Here is a 26,375-nt window from a genome sequence, read left to right as displayed (position 1 = left end):
GCTTGTCTTCCTCCTTTAACTATGAACAAGCCTGAACGTTGCTGTAGAGTACCAGGTGCTGCAGTATGGCAGACTGCAGGGCACAGTGATAAAAATTAGAAATGTGATGCGTGTGTATGTGTATATGGAGGGTGTTCAATTGCCCGAGCCTGTGTGAATAATAGCGCAGCAGCTCTGTGCTATGCAGTGAATCAATGTGGCTCTGTGCCAAGCAACAGCTAATATCTTTGCTTCTCTTGTTCGCATATCTCACACCCTCTTTTTTTCCCCTTTCGCATTTTCTTCTGTTTGGCAAATTTCACACCATACTTACACTGTTAAATATACATGCTCTAGAATTACTCCAATGATTTAGCTTGTAGAAAATGTTTTTAAGGCTTTAAATTTGCAGTTGCTGATGTGGAGAAAGATGGAGATTAACTCCACCACATGAAAGTAGTAGAGAGTTAATCATAACCCCGTAGGATTTGTCAGGATGAAAGGGAATGTGTCTCTGCTTTTCCAGCTGAAGAGTAAATTTTGTAGTAAATAATTAGCTACTCTGTTACTCATTATAGCAAGTGTCATTGGCTTTGCTATGACATGCACTGATCAGCAGCAGTGTTCTCCGTAATTGAACTGCCATGTGACAGGGTTTGTCATGCAGCAGAAGTAACATAGAGAGCTAATGTTTCAGACAAATAAATGAAGTACTAGGTCAGGTTATAGATAATATATAAGCCGCTGTTTTGCCTAGTTGCCTTATACCCTCATACCCATAGAGATCTGTATTATGACCAGTTAATAGTAGCCAGCTAAGCGTAGAATCAGCAAACACCTCGGAGCAATTTGCCTTCAAAGTTGCTATTTGCACAGTGGCCTGTGAACAGAGAGGCAGACAGGGGGAGGGAAAGGAGGAGCGTGTCTGTTTATCATCATAAACGATGGCTCCACGTGAGCCGAGATTCACGCGACCAGTGAAGCCAGTCAGTGTTTGTTTCTTTCTCTTCCTGCTCCACCTCCTCCACAGTAGCCTACAATGACAACCCCTTGCATTGACCAGCCTTCAGTATTGCTGAAACACTGCTTTGGCATCCAGGGTCAACTTCAGCACTCTTGACCTATGTGTGAGTAACAGAGCTGAGCCAAATGACACTGCGTTGTATTGTTCAGAATCACCACACGCTGAAGCTGAAGAATGCTGCTGGAGAAGAGACTGAAAATCTCAGATCAGCATCAGCCCACACTGGCCCACATATCTTGCCAAATACATTCTCATATCACGTTTCTGCATCTCATGGGTGTGTTGTCTGGTATTCGCTGTAGGTGTGTCTTGGCATGTTGTGGCATCATTTTAAGAAAGTTATTAATAAGGATGAAGTGGATTTCTTTCCTGTACAAATGGAAGGTGTTTCACTCTGTCTTTCAGAAGCAAAAATGCAGCCTGACTCCTCACTCTGTCACCATTTCTCCATTTTTGTCTGCTGTACGTACTGTTGTTTGTGCTGCAAGCTTTACTTTCCCATTAGAGCCAGACTGTGAGACCACAGGGGGCTAAATAGAATGTTTAACAATGTTCTAATTGGGTTTCGGTACAACAGCAGGGGTTTCCAAAAGAACCTGAATTTTCTCAAATACTTGTGACCTCTTAAATGCATTCCTATGTTTAGGCCTTTTTGTCTGACTGCGTTTTCCTTTCTAGACGCTTGTTTCTGTTCTAACTTAATGTTCTCAGCTAGCAGAACAGGAACAAAGAAGATAATTTTAGATGTGTGCTTCAGCTCCACAGGGCCTTTGAGACCTGTTGTATTGATCTATGTTTTATCTGTCAGAGACCCAAAGCCCATGTTTGAGGTGAACTCCACGACCTATATACTCTCCACTTTATCTTCCTATATTATGCAAGGTGTTGAGTATTTGCACCTAACCTTCTGACATCTAAAGTCAGCGTTCAGCATTTTCTAAGTGTTCCTCAGAGACGTATAATCACCTTTGAGTTCTGATTTGTCTCACCTTCTAATTAGTGGACTTTGTGTCCTTGGTCTAGATTAGAGGGGCAATGCATTGATCTCACCAGGTTCAAACACAAACACACAATCAGTTACAGTTACATCCAGGACTTTCATGTCAGAGCACACTGTCATAGCAACATTTGTCTCGCTGAAAGATAAACATGCAGATAGCTGATTAGGTTTAACACCATGAGGCTGAAACAAATCTCATTACCAGAGAAACCAATGTTTTGATACAGGATTTATCCGAGACTAAAATGGAACCATAGCAACATGCTCCTTCCTTCAATTAGGCTTCAGTCATCCACCCACACGGTCTTATGATTCTGTTAGGATGTGAGAAATGTATGGGGAAGTACTGAAATCATTCTGACAGCTGACAAGGTGACTGCACTTATTTTATCAACCCCCCCTTGTGATTTTCTCTGATCACTGAAACGTTGCCTAATGCTATAAAGACCAGCCCAGCGGGAAGTCATAATGTATGTGCTCATGTAGATAAATCTCTTAAATGGTTGACTTTTCCCTCTGTGGCTATATATTGTTAGCTGTAGTGATCTGTGAGGAAATCCGGGCCAGACAGAGCACTAATAACTAAAGACCTGCCTTTGATTAGCTTCACAAGAGATTAATAATCCATTCTCGCATGTTCAATGTAAAAAAAAACTGCAGCATATGGCATGCTAGAGATGAATTATAAATTGGGTAGGCACCTCACTGTGAGATTATAGGCTTGGTTGTGTGAGTCCCCAATTTACCCTTACTAAAAAATAGCCTAAACCCACGCTTCGGGGGCTGAGATTAAAGGCCTTGTTGTCAGGGGGTTTTGACTAGGAGCACTCTTTATTTGAAGTACAGGCCTGTTAGTTTAGATTGATTGTAGTCCCTTCAATACCAAGTAGGCATCAAGATTATAATGATGGGATTCCCCTGTTTTCTGATTGGGTTAATCCTGTCTCTTGTAATGACTTTCTCATCTAATGCAACATCCAGCTGATTGATGCTGTGATTTTTGGGGACAGATGGGAGAGTAACCAACATGTAATGTTAGTGAGACACAGTAACATCCATCTCAGCCCACCCCCCCCCCCCCCCAAAAAAAAAAAAAAAAAAAACATAATCAAAAAGGAGAGAACAGATTTTAATGCTATAATGCAGAATCATTTTTAATATCTTTCAGTACTTTATCACAGCTTTTTAATTTACCTGTACAAAGTCTGCCCATAGAAAGGTTTCTTAATGATTATAGCAGCTAATGCAAACTGAAACAAAGATGCCTCTGACTCATATTGTGTTGCGTCTCTCTGCTTTGACCCTCACCTTTCTTAGAATGTAAAAGATATTTTGGCACCCATGCACGAGACATGATGTCACAGTCTTCTGTAACCCATTAAACTACTTCTACACACTCACATATTCCTCTAAGTCCAGTAAGTAGGTCAGTGTGACTAATACAAATTTCCAGATTTCCCCTCTATCTAAAGGAATTACTGGGATTAATACGATACACAGTCGACAGAGAAAATCCTGCTGCAGCCCGTCACGTGCACATGGGTAATGGGGTAGCAGCTCAGAGAGAGAGGAGAGAGTGCACTGCAGCTGCAAACAAGGTCAGATTGAGTGCCTCAGGTGATTTCAGATTACTGCCTGCCTGCACTCTAGCTATGTGGCAAGATAGGAATCAGGATCACCAGCAGTTACAGGGTTGCAGATGAAATCTGTAATCAGGAGGGTGATTATTTTGAGATGGAGTGTGGCCTAACCTAGAATCGGCTCCAGTGAATGTCTGTGTCTCTGTCCATGTTCGTTACTGTCTTTCAAACTGCAAACAAATTAGGGTCAAAATTAAGGTAGCTGTGATAATAAAGCACCAGTCTGATTGTGCAATTAAACTACATATTGGAGAATACACCCTTTAGCCGATATGGTTTTTAATCTTCATGAAGTTCATCCTTTTCAGCCAGTCCATAAAATCAAATCATATCTGATGACCTTTCTTGCTTTGCTATGATCTCCTAAGGTATTAAGAGCATTAGAATGCAGGCTTCTGATGATCACTCCGACGCTAGTCCATTTGCTCTACTTTTTCCGTTTGGTGTCCCCATCTGTGGAGTCACTGCTGAGCACGTGCCGGGGAGGCCAACATCCTGCAGCTAGAGGAGGGAGAGACTGAGCAGAAACAGAGGGTGGGGTGGGGTGGAGGGGACATGATGATGCAGCCCAGATGGAGTCTAAATGATTATCTTTTCAGAGCCAAGCCAGTATTTTGGGAGCTTTTTGGGCCCCAGTCCTCAGCTGAACCTCACTAAAAAGAGATCAGTGTCACTTTAAAACAGTCAAATCACAGTAACCCTTTATCAGTAACAATCCTGATGCCCTAAACTTCAAACACAAGTTGCTAGTTTGGCATTAAAAATAGTTTATAACCAATTTATAACAATTTCCTACTCTTTTTTTCTGTTTCTTTAGGCCTTTGGACAAGCCTACTCCAACCACAGGAAGGTGGCAGCAGATGGGGAGAGCCGTGAAGAGTCTCTGATCCAGGAGTCAGCCTGCAAGGAGGCCTACTATGAGCAGAGGGTCCTGGAGTTGCAGACCGAGCTCCGGCAGACACGTAACATCCTCACCAACACCCAGTCTGAGAATGAACGCCTGGTCACCATCTCCCAGGAGATGAGAGAGGTACCTATTCCTACTTTTTACAGTTTTTTAATTAGACAAAACTCTCCCAATTCACTGCTCATATGATTTTTGCGTCAACACAGGAAGGCTGTGTAAAGTCAAACATTAATACAGTTTAACAGCATACCGTGTTCTGTGGAGGTCTGTTTCTTGCGTCAATAGTCTGAAACTGAACTCACTTCTAAGCTGAAGAAGAAGATTATATCTCTGCTGGTTTGCCTGCAGCTATTAAGAACAATAAATGTGTTTGTTGTTATTATCTTTGATGCTTTTTATCTGTCTGTAGGAGAGAAACAGTCACTGATCGATTTGTATAGTTGAGCCCAGGAGGCAAAAGGAGGACACAGTTTTGTAGTTTTTATTAGTTTCAACTAGTCAAAACATGGTAGCACAGGAGCCTCATTATCCAGGCTTGTATTATAAAGTCTTAAACTGGTCTGTTTTTGACATGAACTGACATGTTTAATTGTGTTATAATGACTGAAGGAACACCTTGCATTCGAGCCTAATGTGTTGTCCCACGCCCATACTGAGATCCAGGGAGGAGTGATTACAGGAAAAAAGCCGAGGCCATGGGAAATAATCTTGATTACAAAAGATAGCATGATCCTACATGAATAATGAATCAATTAAATTTGTGAGAAAATATAACATGGAAATAATGTTAACTTGTTGCTTCAGGTTTGTGATTAGTGGCATGCCTCATTATGAAAACATAGACACACCCATGTCTTTTCATGATAAAATGAAAATGTGTTTGGTAGAGGCCGCCGTAAACGGTGCCTTTATACATTCCTGCAAGCTTCCCTAACAAAATCATAATGCATGCCTTCATTGTCTGTGCCCCACTTTGGACAATGTCTGACCCATCTCCTCTGCTTCCATTTACATACTCACAGCTAATTGACCTCTTTAAAAGAGACAGGAGTGCAGCCCAGACTGTGGGTTGTGTGTCTTTGCTTTTTGTGCGATGTGCCATGCAGCTGGTGATGAGGAGGTTGAAGTTACAAGGCACTAAACGTTGATGAAATCATACTGACTGAGACGTGCACGCAGCTTTAAGGAAGCGTGTTTGATGCAAAGACAGGCAGACATAAAGGGATGGAAGGAGAAGAACAGAGTCTGACAGGAAGGCAGAGGGAGCCTTTCACCTTCACACTGGTTTCTTTGATGTAAAGGTCCATGTTCCCTTGACAGCCAAAACAAAGCTGGAATAATAAAGAGAAGGGTTTTGAAGTAGTGACTTGATTGAGGAGGTACACTGAATGAGTATAGAAGAAACAGACTACACCATGGTGCATTCAGCCTGAGTGATTAGACCGTCACAGTAGGTAGCATGCAGGGTACTTCACAAGTCAGGCAGCAGACCTGCTGCATCTTGTGTAGGTAATCCATTTCATTTTATCTGTGTCATGCATATGTTTTTAGCCTCAAAAGCCAAGTATGGTCTCTGTTTCTGTGATTTACTTTGTCCAGTATGGACAGTTTTGCAGGTCAAGATGACAGTTATGAGCGTGAAGAATTAAGCTCTCAGCCTACGTGAATCACTTGTCATCAACAAGCAGCAACAGAGTTCACTGCTGTTTTCTGCGACTCGCTGCTTGAGACAGATGTCGGCAGGGATTCTTAGTGCGATTAGTGAAAGACTTAAAAAAAATGGCACGGCCCTCACAACTACTTATGTTCCGGAAAGCTCCAAATTCCCTTATAATTAGGTCAGCTGCTGCTCAACTTTGCATCCAAGTTGGTAGAGTGTAAGTTGAGCATTATGGAAGCCAGATGTGCATCACAGACATGCTTTTTTCTGCCTTGCCTCCAGCCTCCAGTCATTCAATCAATCATCAACTTAAATATCATGTACTTTCTGTAAAGATTTATTAGGATTATTAATCCTTTTCAAGACAAAAACGAGCTGCACACCGTATTTGAAAGCTATTACTGGTGTTGCACTGGTGGCCTGTAAATTTGCTTTTCTGCAGGTGCCACCTCCTCTATAAACACCCTCTGCATTGCCATGGGCCCTGGACAGCTCTAATTGGTTAGATAAAAAGGTCTGGGGGTGTAAATCGCCCTATGTATGGGAGATAATGACACCCTTCTAATGGCACTTGGGTGGGTGCGAGGAGTGTGTATGGCAGGCAAATGGGGGAAGCATGGGCACTGAGGCTGGCATTGTGACTGGTCTGACGGTACTGAATGAGGCCTTTGTCTGACACATTTTAAATTAGCCCAAGAGCTCAGGCGGGCAGAGGAGGAGGGAGGGCACTCTGAGGGACTGAGAATGGTACAAAAGAAAAAGAAGGAGGCCTAAAATTCGTTAGAGGAGGAGAAAGACTTAATGAGTAAATTCAACACCAACAGTCCAGGTTTTCATGGATGGCTTGGTTAATCATATTGAGTCAGGATGGGGATTGAATGCAACTGGTAGTTGGGCTGTAACTGTAGCCTTTTTTGTTTTTCTTTCCAGTTTCCTTTCGCACGTGTAGGTTCCTCTGTAAAATGATAATGTATTAATGGACAGATCTTTCATGCTAGTAGTACACTTAAATTGGAATTGGACTGTGTTCGTCATAAATCAATCAATTTTAACCATCATAATTGCACAGATTGAGAAGCTTCACTCACTGCAAATGGATTTAGTCTCTGTATAGGCCAGTTCATTCACAGCCATTTCAGCTGCTTGCTACATACGTCACATACAAAGCTTCCAGACACGCTCTAATGCCAAAGACTCTAATGTTAGCCCCAAGCACAGATAAGACATATTTTACTGCTACGGTGGCTGTCTATAGGATTAAACCCACACAAAGAGCCAGTTACACTGTAAGGAGGCGCGCTCTAATAGGCGTGACTTCATTAAATTCAATCTCATGTCTTGAGAGGACTGTGCCAACAGTGATGGCTGCCATTATCCTCACAGAATGGGGTCCCCTGTTGCCTGCCTTTCATGAAATTATCACGTAAAGCCACTGATAAAGTGTTATCAGTAGTAGTCAGTTTATCTTTATTCTCCCTTCACACGGACTGAAAATGTGTTTTAACCTCATCTTCACCACATGCTGCAGGACTTCCTCTCTATGTCACAAAATAACATCTCTAAGAATATTTTGTTGACACAGTGACTGTGCCCCCGCTGCTATCCTGAAATGATTGACTCACTCAGACCTTTTTCACACATACATTAGAGTGTTGCATGTGTGTGTTTTTTCCTCTTTCAGTTACCAGGATGTGGAGGCCATTCACATGTTAAACATCACTGGTTTTTCCACCTCATTGACTTAGTGGATGAAGCTGTCAGGCATTAGGCTGTCCCCTTGATTTAAGTGCCATTTGAATTGACAGGATTAAACACCTGACTGTGACAGAGGAGGTTTCTGCATTGGTGAGATGAGTTTAAAAGGGTGGAAGAGGATTGTTATTATTACCAAATGATGTTAGTGTGCAAGGCTGCAGGTTATCAGTGGAGCAGATGGGCAACTGCAGTTGCCACAGCGGTCCTATAAGCTTTACCTTGATTAATGAAAGGCCAAAGTTGAGTGGTACAGAGATCTAAGGAGGGTTGCTCTTTGTTCCCTGGTATTATTGTCTGACGTGAGGCTAATGTAATGGGACTCCTAGAGGGCTCTGGGGTGTTGGTGTTGACTACCTTATTATTTCTTGTGACGTTAATGCCATGACAGATCCTCTCCTATGATGTGGTAGCTAGGAGGTGGAGTATAGAAAGACAACAGGAGAAAAGAATCAGGGTAATATAATAAGTAGAGAATGAAAAAAGCTCAGGCGCATGCTGGATTTCTACATTTTTACACCAGAGCTCTGCTACTACTGCTGCTGACCCATGACCTACTCAGAGCCTTACACATATTATCTGGGTTATCTAGCCGGAGCATACAACATCACTTGAGCCCTTATATCCAGCTTCATCAGCCTGTTAAAGTGATGGCATTTTATCAGTCACATGTAGGTCACTACATTAATGTTCCTTAAGGCTTCTGTGCACTGTGTGTATTATTAATGCTATTGCATGCTTTTCAGACTTGTGCTGTATTGAACGTGATAATTACATGTAAATTGGTTTTACATACAGTACTAATATTGACACAATACTGCAAGTCTTTACCACGCAGGCTTTTCAACACGCACACATTAGTAAAGCACCACCATCCACTCACGCACAGGGTTCCCTTCACTATTTTAGGTTTTAATTGTACCATTGAAAAGTGTGACCTTGACTGTGTTTTTACTCCCTAATGGAGTCTGGGACGGTTGAATAAAGAGACAACTGCTTGCAGCAGAGAGGAGGATAAAAGGAGATCTTCTTTCACCCACATTCTTAGCTCTGACAGTAGCAAGATGCCCCTAAGCTTCATTATTCGTCTGCTCTTGTTTAGTGGTACTGTTGGGGGATGAGCTTCACCGCATCAGCATATCAGAGTAAGATTTAACATGGGATGACGTGACCTTGGTTTGTTGCATAGCCTACAGGACATTTAAGAAAAACTTTTTTTTCCCCCTTATCAGCTAACTGAATTCTAAATTTACTCTCGTTATCACCAAAGATCCGCAGGCGGCAGAAACATCTAATATGTGGATAGACATGATGGAGCTACAGCTCCACATGAGGAAGGAATTCAACTGTGACTGATAGCTCTAAGAGCACACTGACACACTAGGGAACGAGATGGAGGGGAGGTGGGGTAGGAAAATGAGAGCAGCTATGTTTGTGAGATGGCAAAATGGAGGTCAGTGGTATTAGAAGCCAGGAAACAGGGTAATAAAAAAAAGTGTACAGATATGTGCTTTTAGCATCATATTATCTGGGGTCTTCTCTACACTTTAAAGGGATTTTATTTTGAGGGTAGAAAAAAGTCCACCACATGGGCATTTTACTGAAGTTGGAACGATGGAGAGTGAATTGGAGGTCAGTGGAGTGCTAGGATAAGGGATGGAAAGAGGATAAAATATTTAAATCAAGCCTGTCTGTGCTATTATATCAATAATACAGTCTTTTACCATCTGGAAGTCTGGGTAGTGCTTTCGAGGGAACCAAACCATGGTTAAAGAGGCTGGTTATATGGATTTTTTTCAGAAATGCAAGCTGGCTTTTCTAGGGTTATGAAGAACACTGCAGTGCCTTTAACAAAGCAATACAACACCTCTAATCTGTATTTGTTTTAAGCCTAAAACTTGGCCACTGTGGCTTACTGAGCGATTGTTCTAATAATAGAGGTAACAGAGGCTCAAACACATTGAGAAATTACTCAGAGCTTTGCTGAGATTTAAGTGGGCTCAGTCCCACTATGCTGTCAAAAGCAGTTTACTGCTGAAAAGAAACTAGCCAGTTGAAAATGAGAAAGTTCAAACTCTGACGCTGACTCTAAGATCATATGACTTTTTGTCTATGTGACCAAGAGAGGGTTAATTGAAGAAGTAAACAACTTTATCAGGTTTACACAGACAGCGTGTGGTCAGACATTATGTGGGTTGGCAGGGGAATAACCTGGTGTTTTTACTGCCACCCACCTTTGTGGAAGCAGCACATTTGTCTGTATGTGTGTGGGCGTATTAAGGCAGCTGTCCAGACATCACCTGTAGTGACAGCAGTTATACTAACCATGCACAGGTCTGTGTGCATAGACAACCACCACAGACCCTCCTCACAATATCACACCCTCAGACCTACAGCCACTCGCATTATTGTGTTTTATCACAAACATTCCCTAGAGAACCGCACATGCCTTGTCTAATTAAATGTTATTTACACTTTACAGCAGGCACACATGGCTACCGCAACTTCTGGTGAATTTACTCGAATCAGTGTAACCCTGCTGTCAGCCTGTGAGGGGCTCAGTAACAGAGGGTGTGGAAGGTGAAAGTTCATGACCCTGGTATGAATTTTAATCAGATTGGAGTAGGATCTTAATCAGGTTCAGTGGTGGCCTGTATTCATCTGTGCTAAACAGCCCTGACCCTCCAGCTGAGGCACATAACCCTGACCAGGAAGAGACCTGAACAGCCAGCTGGCACCATTTTAGAACAACAGAGTCAACCCTGATGCTGAGATTACGTTCAAGTCTTCATGAATTTAGTGTGTATGTTTTTTGATATGACAACTGGCCCTATTCAGCATCTGTATAAATTAAAGCTTCATACACTTCAGCTCTTTTTTCATATTTGCTTTAATTCAGCTGTCCTTCACAGGCCAGGGCCACTGTAGAGAAGCTCAGCAGTCAGGCTGATCTGTATTGGAAGCTCATGCATTATTTAGTAATTCAGCAACATCAGGGCTCTCGCACAGCAAACACCCACGCTCATCAGACATGCGCAAACTCCTGATGAATATTAATACACCTTCAAACGTCAGCCTCCACTCAGCTTTGCATATAGTGATTAATTATTACAGAGAGCAAACAGGGAGCATGTACACTTCATCAGTGTGGATTTACCAACATATTTGTCACTGCATTCCTTTTGTAGTAAGCCTTAATAATAGGAAAGTAAATATCAATCACAGACAGATGGAAACAAATAGTTTTGTTGTTGTTGTAGCACTGTGCTCAGTTATAAACTGAATTACATATTAACCTATTAAAAGGTGTTTCAGGATATCCTGTCATCACCAGCGTATTACCTTCCCTGTTTCCATCAGTAATTTTGTGATGCTGATATGAGAGAGCCTGTCGTCGCTGAAATTATCTGAGAGCGAGGATTGTGATGTAGCCACATGGTGACACTGTGAGAGGAAGGGGCCACCTGGCAAAGGATCGGAAGGCTAATTGTCCCTCTGGTATTAGTTCATCTCTGCCAGCTCTGCGGACAGAAAGACACGCATCCACACACACACACCCATAATAACACATGCAAATTTGAAGCAGAGAGTGTTATTTATCTGTTGCACACTCACACACACATGTAGATGTACACAAATCTGCACCTGCTCAGATGAAAACAACAACACTAGCTGTTTGTGTGGATTGATACTTATCTGTTGAATTCATGCCAACTAAAAGAAACACACTCGCATGTGAACAATTAACAAGGTCAGTTTCAAGTGTTTCAAATCATACTTCTTTTTATATTATTATATAATATTATTAATGATACCCCACAGCAAGAGAACTCAACCTGCTCTCACAGCATATTATGAACACAGTGCTGTCTTACAATACCTGCTAGGGTAACACAATGTTAATATAGCTGCTTTGTTGCATTTTATGTGTTAGCATATTGCCTCACTGGCACATATCAGTCTGACAATTTTAAACATATTCAAATTCCAGCTGAATTTCTGGCCCTTTCTTACAAAACATCTTAATTCCCCCACTTGTACTGCTTAGTCCTTCTGCCCTCCTGTAAAAAGAACCAAGTTAATGAGACTCCTCTTTAGAAAATTACACCATTACAGAGCTTCCTCACTATTGAATGCATCTCATCAAGAGGGAGATAAGTAGGCTTCAATCGCTTTGGTACCATCAGGACTGGCAGTCATGCACGCTTGTGGCCCACTGCCTAGAAGGACACCTGGCACCTCTCTCTCAAACACACACAGACACTCACGCACACACAGACACCAGATGGGAGCCCTTGCTTATCTAGCAAGATGTCACATGTTGAATAGCCAAAGTGATACAAAAGTTACATCAGGTTAACTATATCCAATCATTAGTGGTCACTGACAGCTTTTCCTCCCATGGCCTCCACAGAACAGCCAGATGGTGGAGCTCCAGAGGAATCAGCTGCGTGATGACATCAAGGAGTACAAGTTCCGGGAGACTCGTCTGCTGCAGGACTACACCGAGCTGGAGGAGGAGAACATCTCACTGCAGAAACAAGTCTTAGTGCTCAAGCAGAGTCAGGTGAGGATAGAGCACTGCAAAATACACAAAGTCTCAGACATGTAAATGAGAATGCAGAGATTACATTCACAAAATGAGGAGGGATGGATAGGTAGGTGATTATAAGTTAACACTCACTGCTGCTGGGTTAATTAAACCGGCATCTCAGTACATTTACTTTACACCGCCTTTTAGTGGCCCTATACAAGCTCCAGCTCACACACCAGCTCCATCTGCCTTCTTGTATTAACGTCTGCCAAAAGAAGAATTAACACTTCAATATTCAGATTTAATTACGATATTAAAAAACATCCTGTTACAGTCAAAAGATAAGAAGCTGTCTTTGTTTCTTGAATGCCTTAGGCGGGTGGCTGGTTGATTTAACACACTCAGCAGCTACTGTATCAATCATCAGAGGAGAGAAGATATTTCTTGGAAATGTGCAGAAAGGAAAAAAAAAACACTTTTCACATCTGCTCTCATCAGAGCACAGCTGAATTAACTATGAGGATGTTTCCAGTTACTGTCTGAGATTTCTCCGATTAGATACAGATACTACTACATTTTAGGAAGTCAGCATAGGATTCCCAAATCGAATGAATTAAAATGCCAAATAGAATAGGGAATGTATTGGTTATGTCCTTGATAAAACATCATCTTGAATCACATATTTCTTTTATCACACACACAAATTGGCTGATTTATGTAATCCAGTCTTATTGGGAGTGTTTCTCTCTTCTCTGTGTCCAGGTGGAGTTTGAAGGTTTGAAGCATGAGATCCGTCGTCTAGAAGAGGACACTCAGTTCCTGAACAGCCAACTGGAGGACGCCATCCGCCTAAAAGAGATCGCTGAACGTCAGCTGAGTGAAGCTCTGGAGACCATCAAGACTGAGCGTGAGCTGAAAGCTTCGCTGAGGAAAGAGCTGTCCCATTACATGAGCATTGGAGACACTCTTTATCACAGGTAAACAAAACATAAACAAAACTGATGCATGTTCCAGCACACACTGTGAAACACCATTTAATAAGTTCATACATTGTCCCTTTAGCCCTCTTAGCATTTCTCTGGATGGCCTCAAGTTCAGTGACGATGCTGCCACCGAACCCAACAACGATGAGGCTCTGCATGGATATGAGAATGGCTTCGCCAAACTGGCCAACATCATCGCCGAAGACAACCGCATCTCCACACCCAAGAAGGAAGAGCTCTTCCGTCCTGCGCCCAGCCTCGTTGACGACCTGCTGAGCGAACTTAACATCTCAGAGATCCAGAAGCTCAAACAACAACTGATGCAGGTTTGTGACAACATTGATTTTCTGTCAAAAGTACTGTAAATTTATTTTTTTTATTGTGATGTGATTTATTGTGTCAGGGGAATTTTTATTCATTTTCATTGTATCCAGTGGTAGACTTTGTCCACCCCACATCAAATTGCAAAGATCTCCCTGTAAATTTCAGTCAGTTGGAAAGCTCAACAAATCTAAAAAAGCAATCTAGGTGTCACTAGGTGTCTGAGTGTGTCACAGAACTTTTTTGGCTATGCCCTGCCTTAGTCTGCTGCAGTGATCTAAAATCCCCTTACAGCAAAGTTAATCCAGGGCGACACACACACCCTCCTGCAAGCTCCACAGGGCCCTCAAGGCAGCGGGTGGTGGCACCAGAGGACCTGCCATCTGCTTGCTCATCACCCCATGAGTCCAAGTGCCACAGCTGATTGGGCTCCATGGTTACCAGAAAGTACCAGGAACCTGTGGATAGTGATTGTTTTGCGGACTAAAGGATTAAGTCTCTCTCTGTCCCTTCATCTAATATAATGTGAACTTGAAGCCACCTAAACACTGTCCTGCTATGGCAACTGGTCTGGTTGTCAATCTGATCATTGTGTTGGAAAAACAGGCGGACTGTGACAAAGTCCTATGTTTGATATGACCCAGCAGCATGTCTTGCAGCCTGTTAACGAGTCATTCCACAAATTCCTGGCAGGAATCAGAGCACAGGAATAAAGAAAGAGCTTATTCTGTGTAATTCTCAGATGTTTTCCCATTCATTGGATTGCTTCGGTCCATGTTAATTTACAAACATTAAAGATTAATTTTCTTATCATATCTTTATTATATGTTGTTAAATGTTCACTGTGTGTACAAATGATCATGGCCATGATGCATTATTATTATTCACCCATTAGCTTCTAAAATAGCTCTGTGCTCATAAGAACAACTGCCTCCATGTAACACGAGTCCGTTCAGGGTGTCTGCTTCTGCTACTGAGCTGAACTGAGTCCAGCAAATTCTCAAGGTCATCCATGACTCTGATGCTGAGCTAGTGGGCAATATGTGCTTGGCAGCACTGGCCTGATAGTGTGTAGGGTTACCGCATGACAGATAATCCACTGATTTAATAGGATCTATGTGCAAGGTAGGAGTGTTTTATATCATATCATATATAAGTTACTCTAAAAAATCTGTGTCTATGTGTTTTTACAGATGGAGCGCGAGAAGGTCAACCTGCTGTCCACCCTCCAGGACTCCCAGAAGCAGCTTGAGCAGGCCCACGGTGCTCTGTCAGAGCATCAGGAGAAGGTCAACCGCCTCACGGAGAACCTCAATGCTATACGCAAGCTCCAAGCCAGCAAGGAGCGGCAGTCGGCCTTGGACAATGAGAAAGAACGCGACAGCCATGAAGATGGAGACTACTATGAGGTGGACATTAATGGACCTGAGATTCTGGAGTGCAAGTATAAGGTAATGGGCATTTAGAATATGAGAGTCTGCAATCAAATTTGCCGATTAAACCTAAAATATGTTTGGGCTTTATTAATTCTTGCCATGCATGGTCTTCTAGGTTGCTGTGTCTGAGGCAGCAGAGCTTAAGGAAGAACTGAAGACTCTGAAAACAGAACACCAGACCTGTCAGTCACGTTACGAAGAGGAGCGCACCCGTCTGGAAAACGACGTCACAACACTAGGACAGAAACTGGCAACTCTGGAGAAGACCAGTCAGGCAGATAGAGAAGAGAAATCTAAGATGGAGAAAGAGCTGCGGAAGGTGAGATTAATAAATGCCTTTTATATATGCCCTTTGCAAAGACATGGTTAATTCATGTTTATATATGCTTGCAGTTGAGCGACGTGGCAGGCGAGTCCCAGGGTAGTCTGAGTGTGGCACAGGATGAGCTGGTCACCTTCAGTGAAGAACTAGCCACCCTCTACAACCATGTCTGCATGTGCAACAATGAGACCCCCAACCGTGTCATGCTCGACTTCTACAAAGAAGGTAAGGGTGGTCGAAGCAGCCCAGAGGGCCGTGGCCGTCGCTCTCCCATCCTGCTCACCAAGGGCCTCTTCCCTGAGCCTGGCAAGACTGACCTCAGCGATGGAACCCCTTCACCAGTCTCCTCTCTGCCTTCCCCTGTGTCTGACCACCGACGCGAGCCCATGAACATCTACAACCTGGTGGCGATCATCAGAGACCAGATCAAGCACCTACAGCTGGCTGTGGACCGCACCACCGAGCTGTCTCGCCAGAGGGTCGCCTCTCTTGAGCTTGGCACTGTGGCTGACAAGGACAAGGAAGCCTGCATGGAGGAGATCCTTAAACTGAAGTCCCTGCTCAGCACCAAGCGGGAACAGATTGCCACCCTGAGGACTGTGCTCAAGGCCAACAAACAGGTTAGTCGGTCTGTTTAGTCTTATACTCTAGATAGGTTGGTATCACTATCAAACATTTGCCATTTTTTTAGAAACAGAAGCTATTTCAGGTCTATTCAGCTGTTGCAGCAAATGTTTTATAGACAAGGCCGTAACAAACAGTGTGGCCGTGTGGTGGCAGCTGTCCTGTGTAGTTAGGATAGGAGAACAGCCCTGTAAAGCCCCAAGACTTTCAACCCAGAGGCAGAATGTGTATCCAGTTGCTCTTGTAGCCCTTTAAAGTATGTGTGTGTCTGCTAATTAGAGCAGACATGAACAACAACACCCCATAAACCTGTTTTCTAAAACAGCAACTAACCTTAGCAGCCAAAAAAAACCTGTCACTGGGCTTACCTTTACAACTTACATGTGACACACATGAAACAAGTCATCGTATGCTCTATATTAACAGAGGTAGACTTCTTGGCACAGGAAACGCACACACCCCCACCGACTCCTTCCAGCTGCTCTGACCCTTTTGTTCCTCTCATCCACCCACAGACAGCTGAAGTCGCTCTGGCCAATCTGAAGAGCAAGTATGAGAATGAAAAGGCCATGGTGACCGAGACCATGATGAAACTGAGGAACGAGCTGAAGGCTCTGAAGGAAGACGCTGCCACCTTTTCCTCTCTCAGAGCTATGTTTGCCACACGGTAAGCACAGAAAAATAATACAGCACACAAACACAACAGTCAGGCACAGTATAGCCAGGTAAGCTAAATATAGGATTATTGCCATAATTTAAACCCTGCTTACCATGTGGGAGCTATGTCTCGGTGGTATTATTACAGACTGACATGTTTAAGAAGACTGTTGTTGTTGTTTCATTAAAGTCCAAGAAGGGATATTGTGTATTTATACTCACTATAGTGCACAGAAGGTATTTAATCTGGGTATCACTTAAATATGTCACTTAAGCATTGTTTTTTACCAGTGACTTTGTGTGTGTGTGTGTGTTGTGGGGGATCAGATGGGCCGACACACTCACTAATCTTTTCTGATTCCAAAGAGAAGCCGGTCAAAGGTTCTGTGCATAATCCCACCTCAGCTCGACCTGGATTACGCATTCACCCTCAATACGCAGTAGGCGTGTGGCCTCACACACTGCTTGTTTGTTTATTTGTGTACAATATGGCTGCATGTGTGCGGGCATTCATTGAGTTTGTGAAAGGCAATTACACATTTTTAGGCAGTGGAAGGTATTTTTAGATGTGATTACACAGGTTTTCCTCTATGGATTTTGAAAGATGTTGATCCCAATTGTCATACAAGCTATGCTCCAGGTGGGAATGCTGAGATATACAGTCCCTCTGCATTTAAGACTTCCTTGCAATTCACAGCTGGAGCTGTGCAAAATGAATAGTGGAGAAGAAGGAGGCAGCTATTGTGCAATGGGGATTGCAGGGAGTGTGTGTGGGCAGCTCAGCACCCCCTCATCTTACCCATACAGTAATTCAATACCTGTCCCTCAAGTGCACTTGCTGAAGTAACCCCATATACCTGCAGTGTCTAATCAATTAGTAACAGATGGAAAACTCCTCTGTCTGCAAATATTAGGATGTGTTATCATAGGATTTTGGTGGAAATGCCTCCACCTCCTTTGACGACTATTCTTTTGTCCCTTACTCCAGTAGTCCACCATTATTCAGCAGTGAGGTTGTCAAATAATAAATGAGTAAAGTAATAATAATGTGTCTATATTAGATTATTATTATAAAACTTCTTACAGGTAATCAAACGTATTTGCATGTAAACTTCAGTCTTTTTTTTAATCCTATGCATGCGTTGGTTTCAGTCTGTTTATAGGATTCATGTATTGGTATGTAAATTTTGTCCACAGACTTGGGTCGGGGGACTCTTTGAGAGGCTGGGGCAGACTTGCCTAAGTGGAGTTTCCCACACTCCCCCCCTCTTTCCGTCCTCCTTGCTCACAGCCAAACACCCGGTTCTCTAGTCAACTGGAAAAGAAAGAGAGGAAGGAGCAGCCTTTCAGTTAAAGCCCACTACAGGAACTTAATTTGACAGTTTTTTTTCATGGTAATCACTGTCCTGTAAAGGTGGATTTCTGAGACGTGACAGACTCTCAAATACAAATGATGTGTGGTCTTTGATAAAAGGGAATAGAGATGAATTGGAAGAATGTGCAGGCCTTTTCTGCTTGGGCCTTTGTGTGGTCCTATACTAGCCTGAGCCCCCATATAGATTAGTGTTACTTAAGATTTTTAGTGTATTTCATCTGTGAGAAAAGGACGTAGGAATTCTCATGCACGTGCTTCTCTCTCTCTTTCTGTGTGTGCATGAGCTCCTCCAGCTGCAGTCTCTGGTGCCATGTTAAAATAAGCTCCTGCCTCCAACATTCCTCAGACATGCCTCGACATGCTCTCACTTTCTGCTCATACAGATTAACAGCCAAATCATTAGTCCTGCAGTTGTTTTCCATGCTCTCTCTGTGTGATGGTATCCATTCCACCATGACCAATCAAGCTCCAGACAGACGTTGTGTGTGCTGTGGGGGGCATTATTAATTACGATCCATGGCCGTATAAGTTGTTGAGATACGCTTATGCAGATATTAAATGAGCTACTTGCACCATGGCAACAATCAGAGAAGTTTGTCAAAGTTATAGAAAGTTATGATGGCTTTTTTACACAATAAGCCAGCAGCTGACTCCTGGTCCTGGGCCTTTGTGCCCCCATCAATGGGCCAAAGACAGCTCCTATGTATGCCCCCCACAGCCTCCCCAGTCACTAGAATAGACTCCTCTGTTTTTTTCCCGGGAAAACGCACGCCCTCTCACCCCCCCCACATCATGCAAGAGTGACTAAACTGTCTAAAGGCGCACCAGCCTCCCCTGCTCCCTCCTGGGTCACCCCCCTATCTCATACTGGGTTTAATGAAGTAGCACTGATCCCTATTGTCTGGGTGTGTGTCCCACAGGGAATCAAGCTGCATGCACAAGTGGGAAGGGCATGGTTTATGTTTGTATGTGATCTGGCGAGGCCAGGGTTCACATGGCTCACACCCACACAAGCACCACACACAGCAAAAACATCTGCGGTCCCTTGTTGATGTTGATATTTGGTCTCATAGTCTGCCTTCAAGAAAAGGCAAGAACTGGTCTTTCAGAAGTATTTTTGAAGTTTTTTGTTTCAAAATGCTTGAAAAATCAATAATATTACTGAGAAAAGATCAGACAAATATAGATAAATGACATGCTATAAAAGGTTAAAACGGTTTCTGTGGCCTGTAACCACAAGCCAGGGTGTTCCCACATAAAAATACAAGGTTATAAAGGAGAGCTGGGTTTACCTGCCAGTTAAAATTATATCTGAACAGTTTTGGCACAGCACAGTTGGAGGATCAGGCTTACCAACCCCTCCCTTCTTAGAAATGTGTCAGTCATTACTGAAGAATGTCACTCACATGCTTTGTCAGCAACACAGAAAGTAGGGATGAGCAAGATGAGGAGAGAGACTGATACATGCAGACAGATGGAGACAGCAGCCATGAAGTGGCAGGACCTGAGAGGCGAGATAAAGACCCAGGAGAGAGGATGTGACAAGAGATAAACGAGATAAACGACAGGGCTAAAGGTGATGAAAATGGGAAAGAAGTGAGCTGGCATGAAAACGAAACAAGAGCTCGGCCATAGCAGATGGAGAAAGGAGATAGAGTGTGAACCTCCCACCTCGACATCCTGTCGTGTGACCTACTTTTTATACTTGTCCAGCTGTAGAGACGCATGCATGGGCAGCATGAGACAGGTGATAATGCCGCAGTGCAGCATCCACACATACACTACGTTAGGAAGACATACCTCATATATTGCACTATTTCACACACAGATGGGATGGATAGCAGTGATACAGTCTCACTCCAACTGGAAAACTGGAGATTAAGTGTGAACAATGAATCACCTCCTCAGCCCGTACCTCAGGTGACACAGAGGATTTTTAGTGACCCCTAAATTAATGCTGTCTTCCTTTGTGCATAGGATCTGTTCCACTGCTCATATTCTCATATTATTCACCTAAGCTGTAAGCTGCAGATACGCTGTAGCTGCCATATGATCCTAAAAGGGGGATTTAGAGTTAACTAATAGCAGCTATGGAGTTTGTTACTTTAATAGCAAAATATTGTTAAAAATTAAAAGTCACATTGTAGTTGAGAATATAACAATTTGGTGTAGGGGGACAGAAATGGCTGATGAAGTCATAAGTGAATATTTCAGGAGCTCTGCAAGCCTGTCGACCGCTTTGTAAAGCTCAAGGGCTCCACCTGGTGGTGGCAAAAGATACCAGGGGAAAGGTCACAATGAAAGAAAGTACATCAGTTTCTCCTGTTTAGCTTTTATCAGTGTTGGTAGTTGTATCTTAAATGTGAGACATTGCATCCAAGGTATGGGTGTAATGTTGTTGCAATTAAATATATATATATAAGAAAGATTTTTTGCTGATATTCTTGAACCTGACTGAACAGTTTTGTCTGTGTGTTGCAGTTGTGATGAGTACGTCACCCAGCTGGATGAGATGCAGAGGCAGCTGGCTGCAGCAGAGGATGAAAAGAAGACCCTGAACTCGCTGCTGCGGATGGCAATCCAACAGAAGCTGGCCCTTACACAGCGCCTGGAAGACCTTGAGTTCGACCATGAGCAGACCCGCGGGAGGGGAGGCAATAGCGGCCGCTCTAAGGCGCGCAGCAAGGCTGCAAACAGCAGCAGCAGCAGCACCAGCACCAATCCCCACGTAAGTCAGAGTCTCACCTGCTCTGGATCCGGCCGACCAGAGCACAGCAATTCAGTGCCCAATGCCCTTCTGGGAGGCCCTGTGGTCTTCTGCAGCGAGAAGTACAAGATCTACTGCGATTGAGGCGGCTGACACGTCCGCACGGGACTGCTGTGTACAGAGGGGAGGAGGCTCACAGGCCAAACCCTCCCTGCCTTAGTGTTAAAGAGCCCCACTTGCTCGCTTAGCTCCCTGGCCAGCCTGCGCTCCTCTAGGGACTGCTGTGTTAACTAACCAGCTGCTTGTGTGTGCTAGTGTAAACGCTTAGGGGAATGCAGATGTATGTACAGTGTGCACTAGACGTTTGGACTGTAGTAGACATTTATGGCATGTGGATTACAGGAACCCTGGTTATATATTGGGGAGTTTTGTGGATATTATGGAGTGTCTATACTTTCCGCTGTCATGGTGCTGTACATACGTATGATGTAAAAGGTGGCAGCTTCTGTGCTTGTTTGTTCTGGCCCCCTGAGTGGCTTGCCTGGTAACATTAACAAATTATGGGGGGTTGGAGACTTGTGAAGATGATGTCGGTCTTATGACATCTTCTCAAGTTTGGCTTGTCTGTCGGCATTGGTGCTCCTTTAAAAAAAAAAAAACCTTCTATCCCCTGCCTCTCCGTCCAGGTCCCCCCCCGGAGGACTGACCTGTGCCCAGCAGCCCACTTTCTAATCACTCTTTTTAATGTTTACAATAAGAAAAAGGAACTAAAATATGCAAGCTCCCTTTGCTTTGTTGCTAGGGGAGCGTAATATGATTCTACAAAGAAATTCAAAACTCATACATGGGTTCGTGGTTTTATGATGGGTGAATTGTTTGGGCAGAAAAGGAGCACCTGTGACCACAGGTGTTTAATTCAGGATCATTTTCAAAGCTGTGATGCTAGCACACCAATATAATAGAATCGCATGGCTTTGCAGCTGAAAACGCTTATAAGCTTTTTAAACTGTTTTTCTGTTGTCAGGTGTGTGGTGCAATACGACGCACTGCTACAGGGCTCTACGTCGTAAAAAGAGTTAATTGGTGTCTGGTGAAATACAGGAGGGCTACGTATTCCATGTGACCCATTATGTTGCGATGGATTCTCTCAGAGCCATGTTACAAGAAGGAAAGGAAGGAAGTTTGACAAATCGATTTTCACGTCTAAATTAAGTGCACTTCAGCATAGGTGCCTCAGGTTCTGTTCAAATGGATATAATCATAACTGTGAACATAGATACAATATAGTTTTAATCAAAGGTGAATTTTGTAAAACTCGGAGCAAATCCTAAAAGAGCACAAATCAAAACACATCTGGATAATAAATCTGCAAACTAAAGCGCTCGGCAAAAGTGCCTGTCGACCCAAACCCTTGATGTATTTATCTATGTGTTGATGTAAAGCCCTGTCCTCGTGTCTCAGCTCCAGCTTTCTTTTCCTCCTCTCATACTGCTCTGTCTCCCTGCTCTGGTTTTGGGAGATGTCTGAGATGGTTTCTATTTGTTTATGTGGCTGAAAACTCTTCCCTCCATGTCTTGTTGCTCGGTCGCTGTAACGACCTTCTCTCTTGTAGATTGTCAGCAGCTTGCTCCCCCAGCATCACCACTCACCCTTTAACTAGAATGAGGAATTGTGGGGAAAATTGCCCTCTGAATATTTTTGTCAGGTAACGTCCTCAACATACGTTGTGTTTCTGATTTTTTTGGTTTTATTGCCTGTGTGTGTGCATACCTCAGTGTTGGAGTTGAGAGGCCCTAGTGTGTACTGTGTTTTTTAAGCATTGCAAATGGCGGGCCTCTCATTTCTTTTTCACGCTGTCTGGTGTATGAGGACAAAGCAACGTACTGTTTTAGTATTGACAATAGCTTTAACCCTTTTCCAAGCTACTATTACGCAAATAGGAAAAAATATAAGTGGGGCTTGTGTTTAATAAATCCATGTACTGCTTGTGGATCGTAGACACATTAGCTTTATGATGCTAAAAGCAGGGTTGATGTGAGGAAATCCTGCAAGATTTATACAAATTTTCTACTATTACTAAGCTATATATTAAACTCTATATTCTTAACACGATCATATTCAGGTAATCTTGCAGGATCTTAATACAGTATTCCTTCCTCTTGAAGCATTTATTCTTCTTAAAATGAAACAATGTCAACAGTCAACCCTGCTTGACTGTGCATCCATAAGCAACAGCACACAGCATGGAGACAAAGGCTATTGTACACATTAGGGGAAAAAAACAGCCTCTTGCGAGGTCAGTCACTCTTAAGTTTAAGATTCACTGGACACATTGAGTTTCTATCAGTTTGCGCTGACAGAGAAAATGTTTGTTCGAGTAGAGGAGGGAGAACTACTCGTGTTTTGTGAACCAGCTCCTGAGAGAGGAGATAAGAAGGCTGTTAAAGAAAGCCAGACGTCTGTGGAGAAATGAGTCCAGGATTTTCCTGAGGGAGAAACTCCTGGTGATATCTGGAGGAAAACAAAATCTGAAGACCGGTTGCTGTGTCAACCAGAGGACATTGATTCAAATTAGTTGAGCCCCCCCATCCTTCCTTGTAAAGGCTCAGTGGATAAACTGAGCAGTAGACGTGATTGTGAGTAGAGTCTGACCCCCTTGATAGATGAATTCCCTTTTTTTGCTCCACCTAGTTTGAGATCAATGTCTGGTTTATGCGGTGTCAATACAATATGCCACCTGAAAAAAGCTCCTCCTACCTCTGCCTGCAGGCTCCTCCCACTTCACCTCTAAGTTTGTCTTCACATGATGCATCCTGTTTCTGATTTTTATTTAAGCCTGCATGTACAAAAAAAAAACATTTTTCATCAACTTGCATGGCATATGAGAAAAACCCATGTCCTTTGAGCTGGGTGGTGGGATTTGGCTTCAGTTCTGGTCCCGGTACTTGTGGGTCATGGGCTTCCTAACTGCACCTGCAGTGGTCAAATGTGCTTTCACATGAGCTCGCACAGAACATCATCAGCAACGTTGGTGTAACAGAAACCTAACACTGGTTGGCTTCCTAACATCGCCCTCTGTTGCTTTAACTAATTAAAGCCGCCATCGACTCCTAACCCGCCTGTGTGGACTGCTGACCTCGTTAACAGTCGCTTTTAAATGACCCCAAAACGCTAATGATGCTGTTCATGTTTGTTTTTCCATTTTACAGTAATTACAGTAATTCTGCGTGGACGGCGGCGCTTCCAACACAAGGTCCATTCTCACAGCGGTTCTCCGAAAACAGTTAGCACTGTTGACTAAAAATGCTGAGATTTTCCTTCCCTTCCCTGAAGTCCTTCCCTTTTTGGTTTTAAACAGTAAAATGTGATGCATATTAGAATGACACTCTGTGCAGCTGCTGGAAGCCAATTTCCCACAAAGTCCACTGAACCTGGCTTTTAAAACCAGAAATTGTGATTGGCTAGTAAAACCATCCAATGAGAAAGAAGCCTGGGGTCATGTGGTTGTTTCTCAGTGTGAAGCAACAAGCAGTTTTTGTTTATTTTATTTTTTAAGTTTTTTGTTTTAATCTGTGCACTTTCATTATTATAGGAGTATAACTATTATTAACCAATAGGAAAGCATTTTAGTACTATGGTTTGTGAGTTACCCAGTATAGGTTATAGGATAATATGTCCTCCTGAATCCTCTGAGACTATTTACTCTCTGCTAAAGGCTCCACAAACCACAAATGTACTATTATGACTCTGTCCTCACGATATTTCATCAATTAATAATTCTTAAATCATTTGTTACATCATATGTTATGCTGTTTTTGCTGGTTTTCTTTTATGTTTGTTCTACTGCCATGTTTCTATACAAAAAAAAAATCCAGGGTGAACAAATTCTGGGGTTTTTTCATGTATTTATTATTCCTAGGAATAGTTCAAAATGACACAATGAAACTTGACAACGCCCTGACTCAAATAGGTAAGTTGCGTTTTGGGGGAAAAAATTTGAGTGATGTAAAGATGCTTTTTCCTAAGCTTCTTACTGAGGGCGTTCCACTGAAACGGGATCACTGACTTTCAGAATTCTCTGCAAAGTGCAACAATTAAATTCCAAATTGGAATTGTTTCATTCTCTCTTTGTTTATCGTGCCAAATCTTGGTGCACCGTTTAGGGTTGAAAAGAATCGGAAAGAAGACAAGCCGTCACTGAGACAAAAGGCGTGGTGCAAGGGGGCCCATGGCGCCCCCTGCAGGCGCCGGGGGGTTTCGCTTTTTTTGGGGGGGTTTGTTCAGTTCTTCGTTTCTGACCAGTAGTGCCTTTCATTGTTTCAAGGGAGAATCTTAGACAAGTGTTTTATGTTTCTGTTATTTTTCTAGGTGAGGACTTTGGGTTCAAAATGACTGTGAGCAGCAATAAGCGCAAAGGGAATGTCCCCCTTTCTGCATGAGTGAGATAATAGTTTTAAAATTAGCTCCATAAAAGTGAAATTGCATTGAATTCTGCGGGTCAGTGATCCATTCAATAAATTCAGGGGTTTTAAGAAAAGGTTTGTTTTTGTTTTTTTGTTGTTTTTTTATCAAACTTTGGGAACCAAAAGAAATCCCTTTGGCCTCCTGCTATTGAACAAAATGCTCCAAGCATCCGTAATGTGTTGGGGTAGATCAGTGTACTATTGGAAACATCTTCGTATCTCTAGCTTTGTTTGGTGAAGGTAATGTGATATCAATAGTATTGTTGGGGGAAAAAATGTGCAGAGAGCGCATTTTATTTTTCAATTTGTTTGTTTTTTTTTATTATTATTATTCCTTTTTTTTTTACATCATCTTTGAGCGTTGTGTTTTCAGGAAACAGAAAACAAAACTTGCATCAACAAGCTTGAATAGTGCCATTATAGCCAATGCTTGTTTGTTGAGGCGTTAAAGTTACCGATATGGATAAGAAGCTAAAAAAAAAATACAAATAAAAGTGCAATTCAGATACTGTTTTACATTAAGAAAAGTTTTCTGTTTGCTGGAAGCGATAGCATTGTGATAATAAAATTAGCTGTGCAAACTTTATATTGTCATATTGTGTTTCAGTATTGATCCATAATGAGAGTTTGATATCTTTATATGAAATAACGACTTCACCTGTATGTTGGTATTTATTTGAATTGTCATGCAGTACTGTATTCTTATCAATAATGTGCATTATGATTAGTGGCATATTGATTACAGCTAAATGTCATATGCATGTTTTTTCAGTCATGGGACCTTTACACAGAGTTAAAAAACAAACATGTAAACTTTTGTCAGGAGAAAAAAAAAAGAAATGGGTGATTAAAAACAAAATGAGAAGTCTAATGTATTACTGCTGAACTAATCCTCTGAAAGTGTTTTGTTTGTTTTCTAGCTGAGAGGTGGTCTGTCTGTGTAAGGGTAGTCATACTGGCTAAAATCAATAAATGTGACTTAAGTTCCAAA

General features: G+C 42.6%; 1 protein-coding gene across 5 annotated transcripts in view; it reads left to right on the top strand.

Annotated features, from left to right (window-relative positions):
* Positions 1-26,375, top strand: part of LOC114438112 (protein bicaudal D homolog 2-like) — a 36,998-nt gene extending 10,623 nt beyond the window's left edge. The window contains exons 2-12 of one of the 5 annotated variants that reach the window (XM_028409238.1): positions 4,461-4,673; positions 12,377-12,529; positions 13,259-13,473; positions 13,559-13,805; positions 14,994-15,251; positions 15,352-15,555; positions 15,630-16,178; positions 16,698-16,849; positions 20,696-20,942; positions 22,534-22,626; positions 24,131-26,375. In XM_028409238.1, the coding sequence (XP_028265039.1) occupies positions 4,461-4,673; positions 12,377-12,529; positions 13,259-13,473; positions 13,559-13,805; positions 14,994-15,251; positions 15,352-15,555; positions 15,630-16,178; positions 16,698-16,849; positions 20,696-20,942; positions 22,534-22,581 (2,286 nt within the window). In that variant the 3' untranslated portion in view covers positions 22,582-22,626; positions 24,131-26,375. Of the gene's footprint in view, positions 1-4,460; positions 4,674-12,376; positions 12,530-13,258; positions 13,474-13,558; positions 13,806-14,993; positions 15,252-15,351; positions 15,556-15,629; positions 16,179-16,697; positions 16,850-20,695 lie in introns of all 5 variants that reach the window. The other 4 variants (XR_003670964.1, XM_028409237.1, XM_028409239.1 and 1 more) reach the window with 4 other exon arrangements.

Source organism: Parambassis ranga, chromosome 7 (genome assembly GCF_900634625.1).
Source record: "Parambassis ranga chromosome 7, fParRan2.1, whole genome shotgun sequence".
NCBI classification, from domain to species: Eukaryota; Metazoa; Chordata; class Actinopteri; family Ambassidae; genus Parambassis; species Parambassis ranga.
This window is presented reverse-complemented; position numbering and strand designations above follow the sequence as displayed.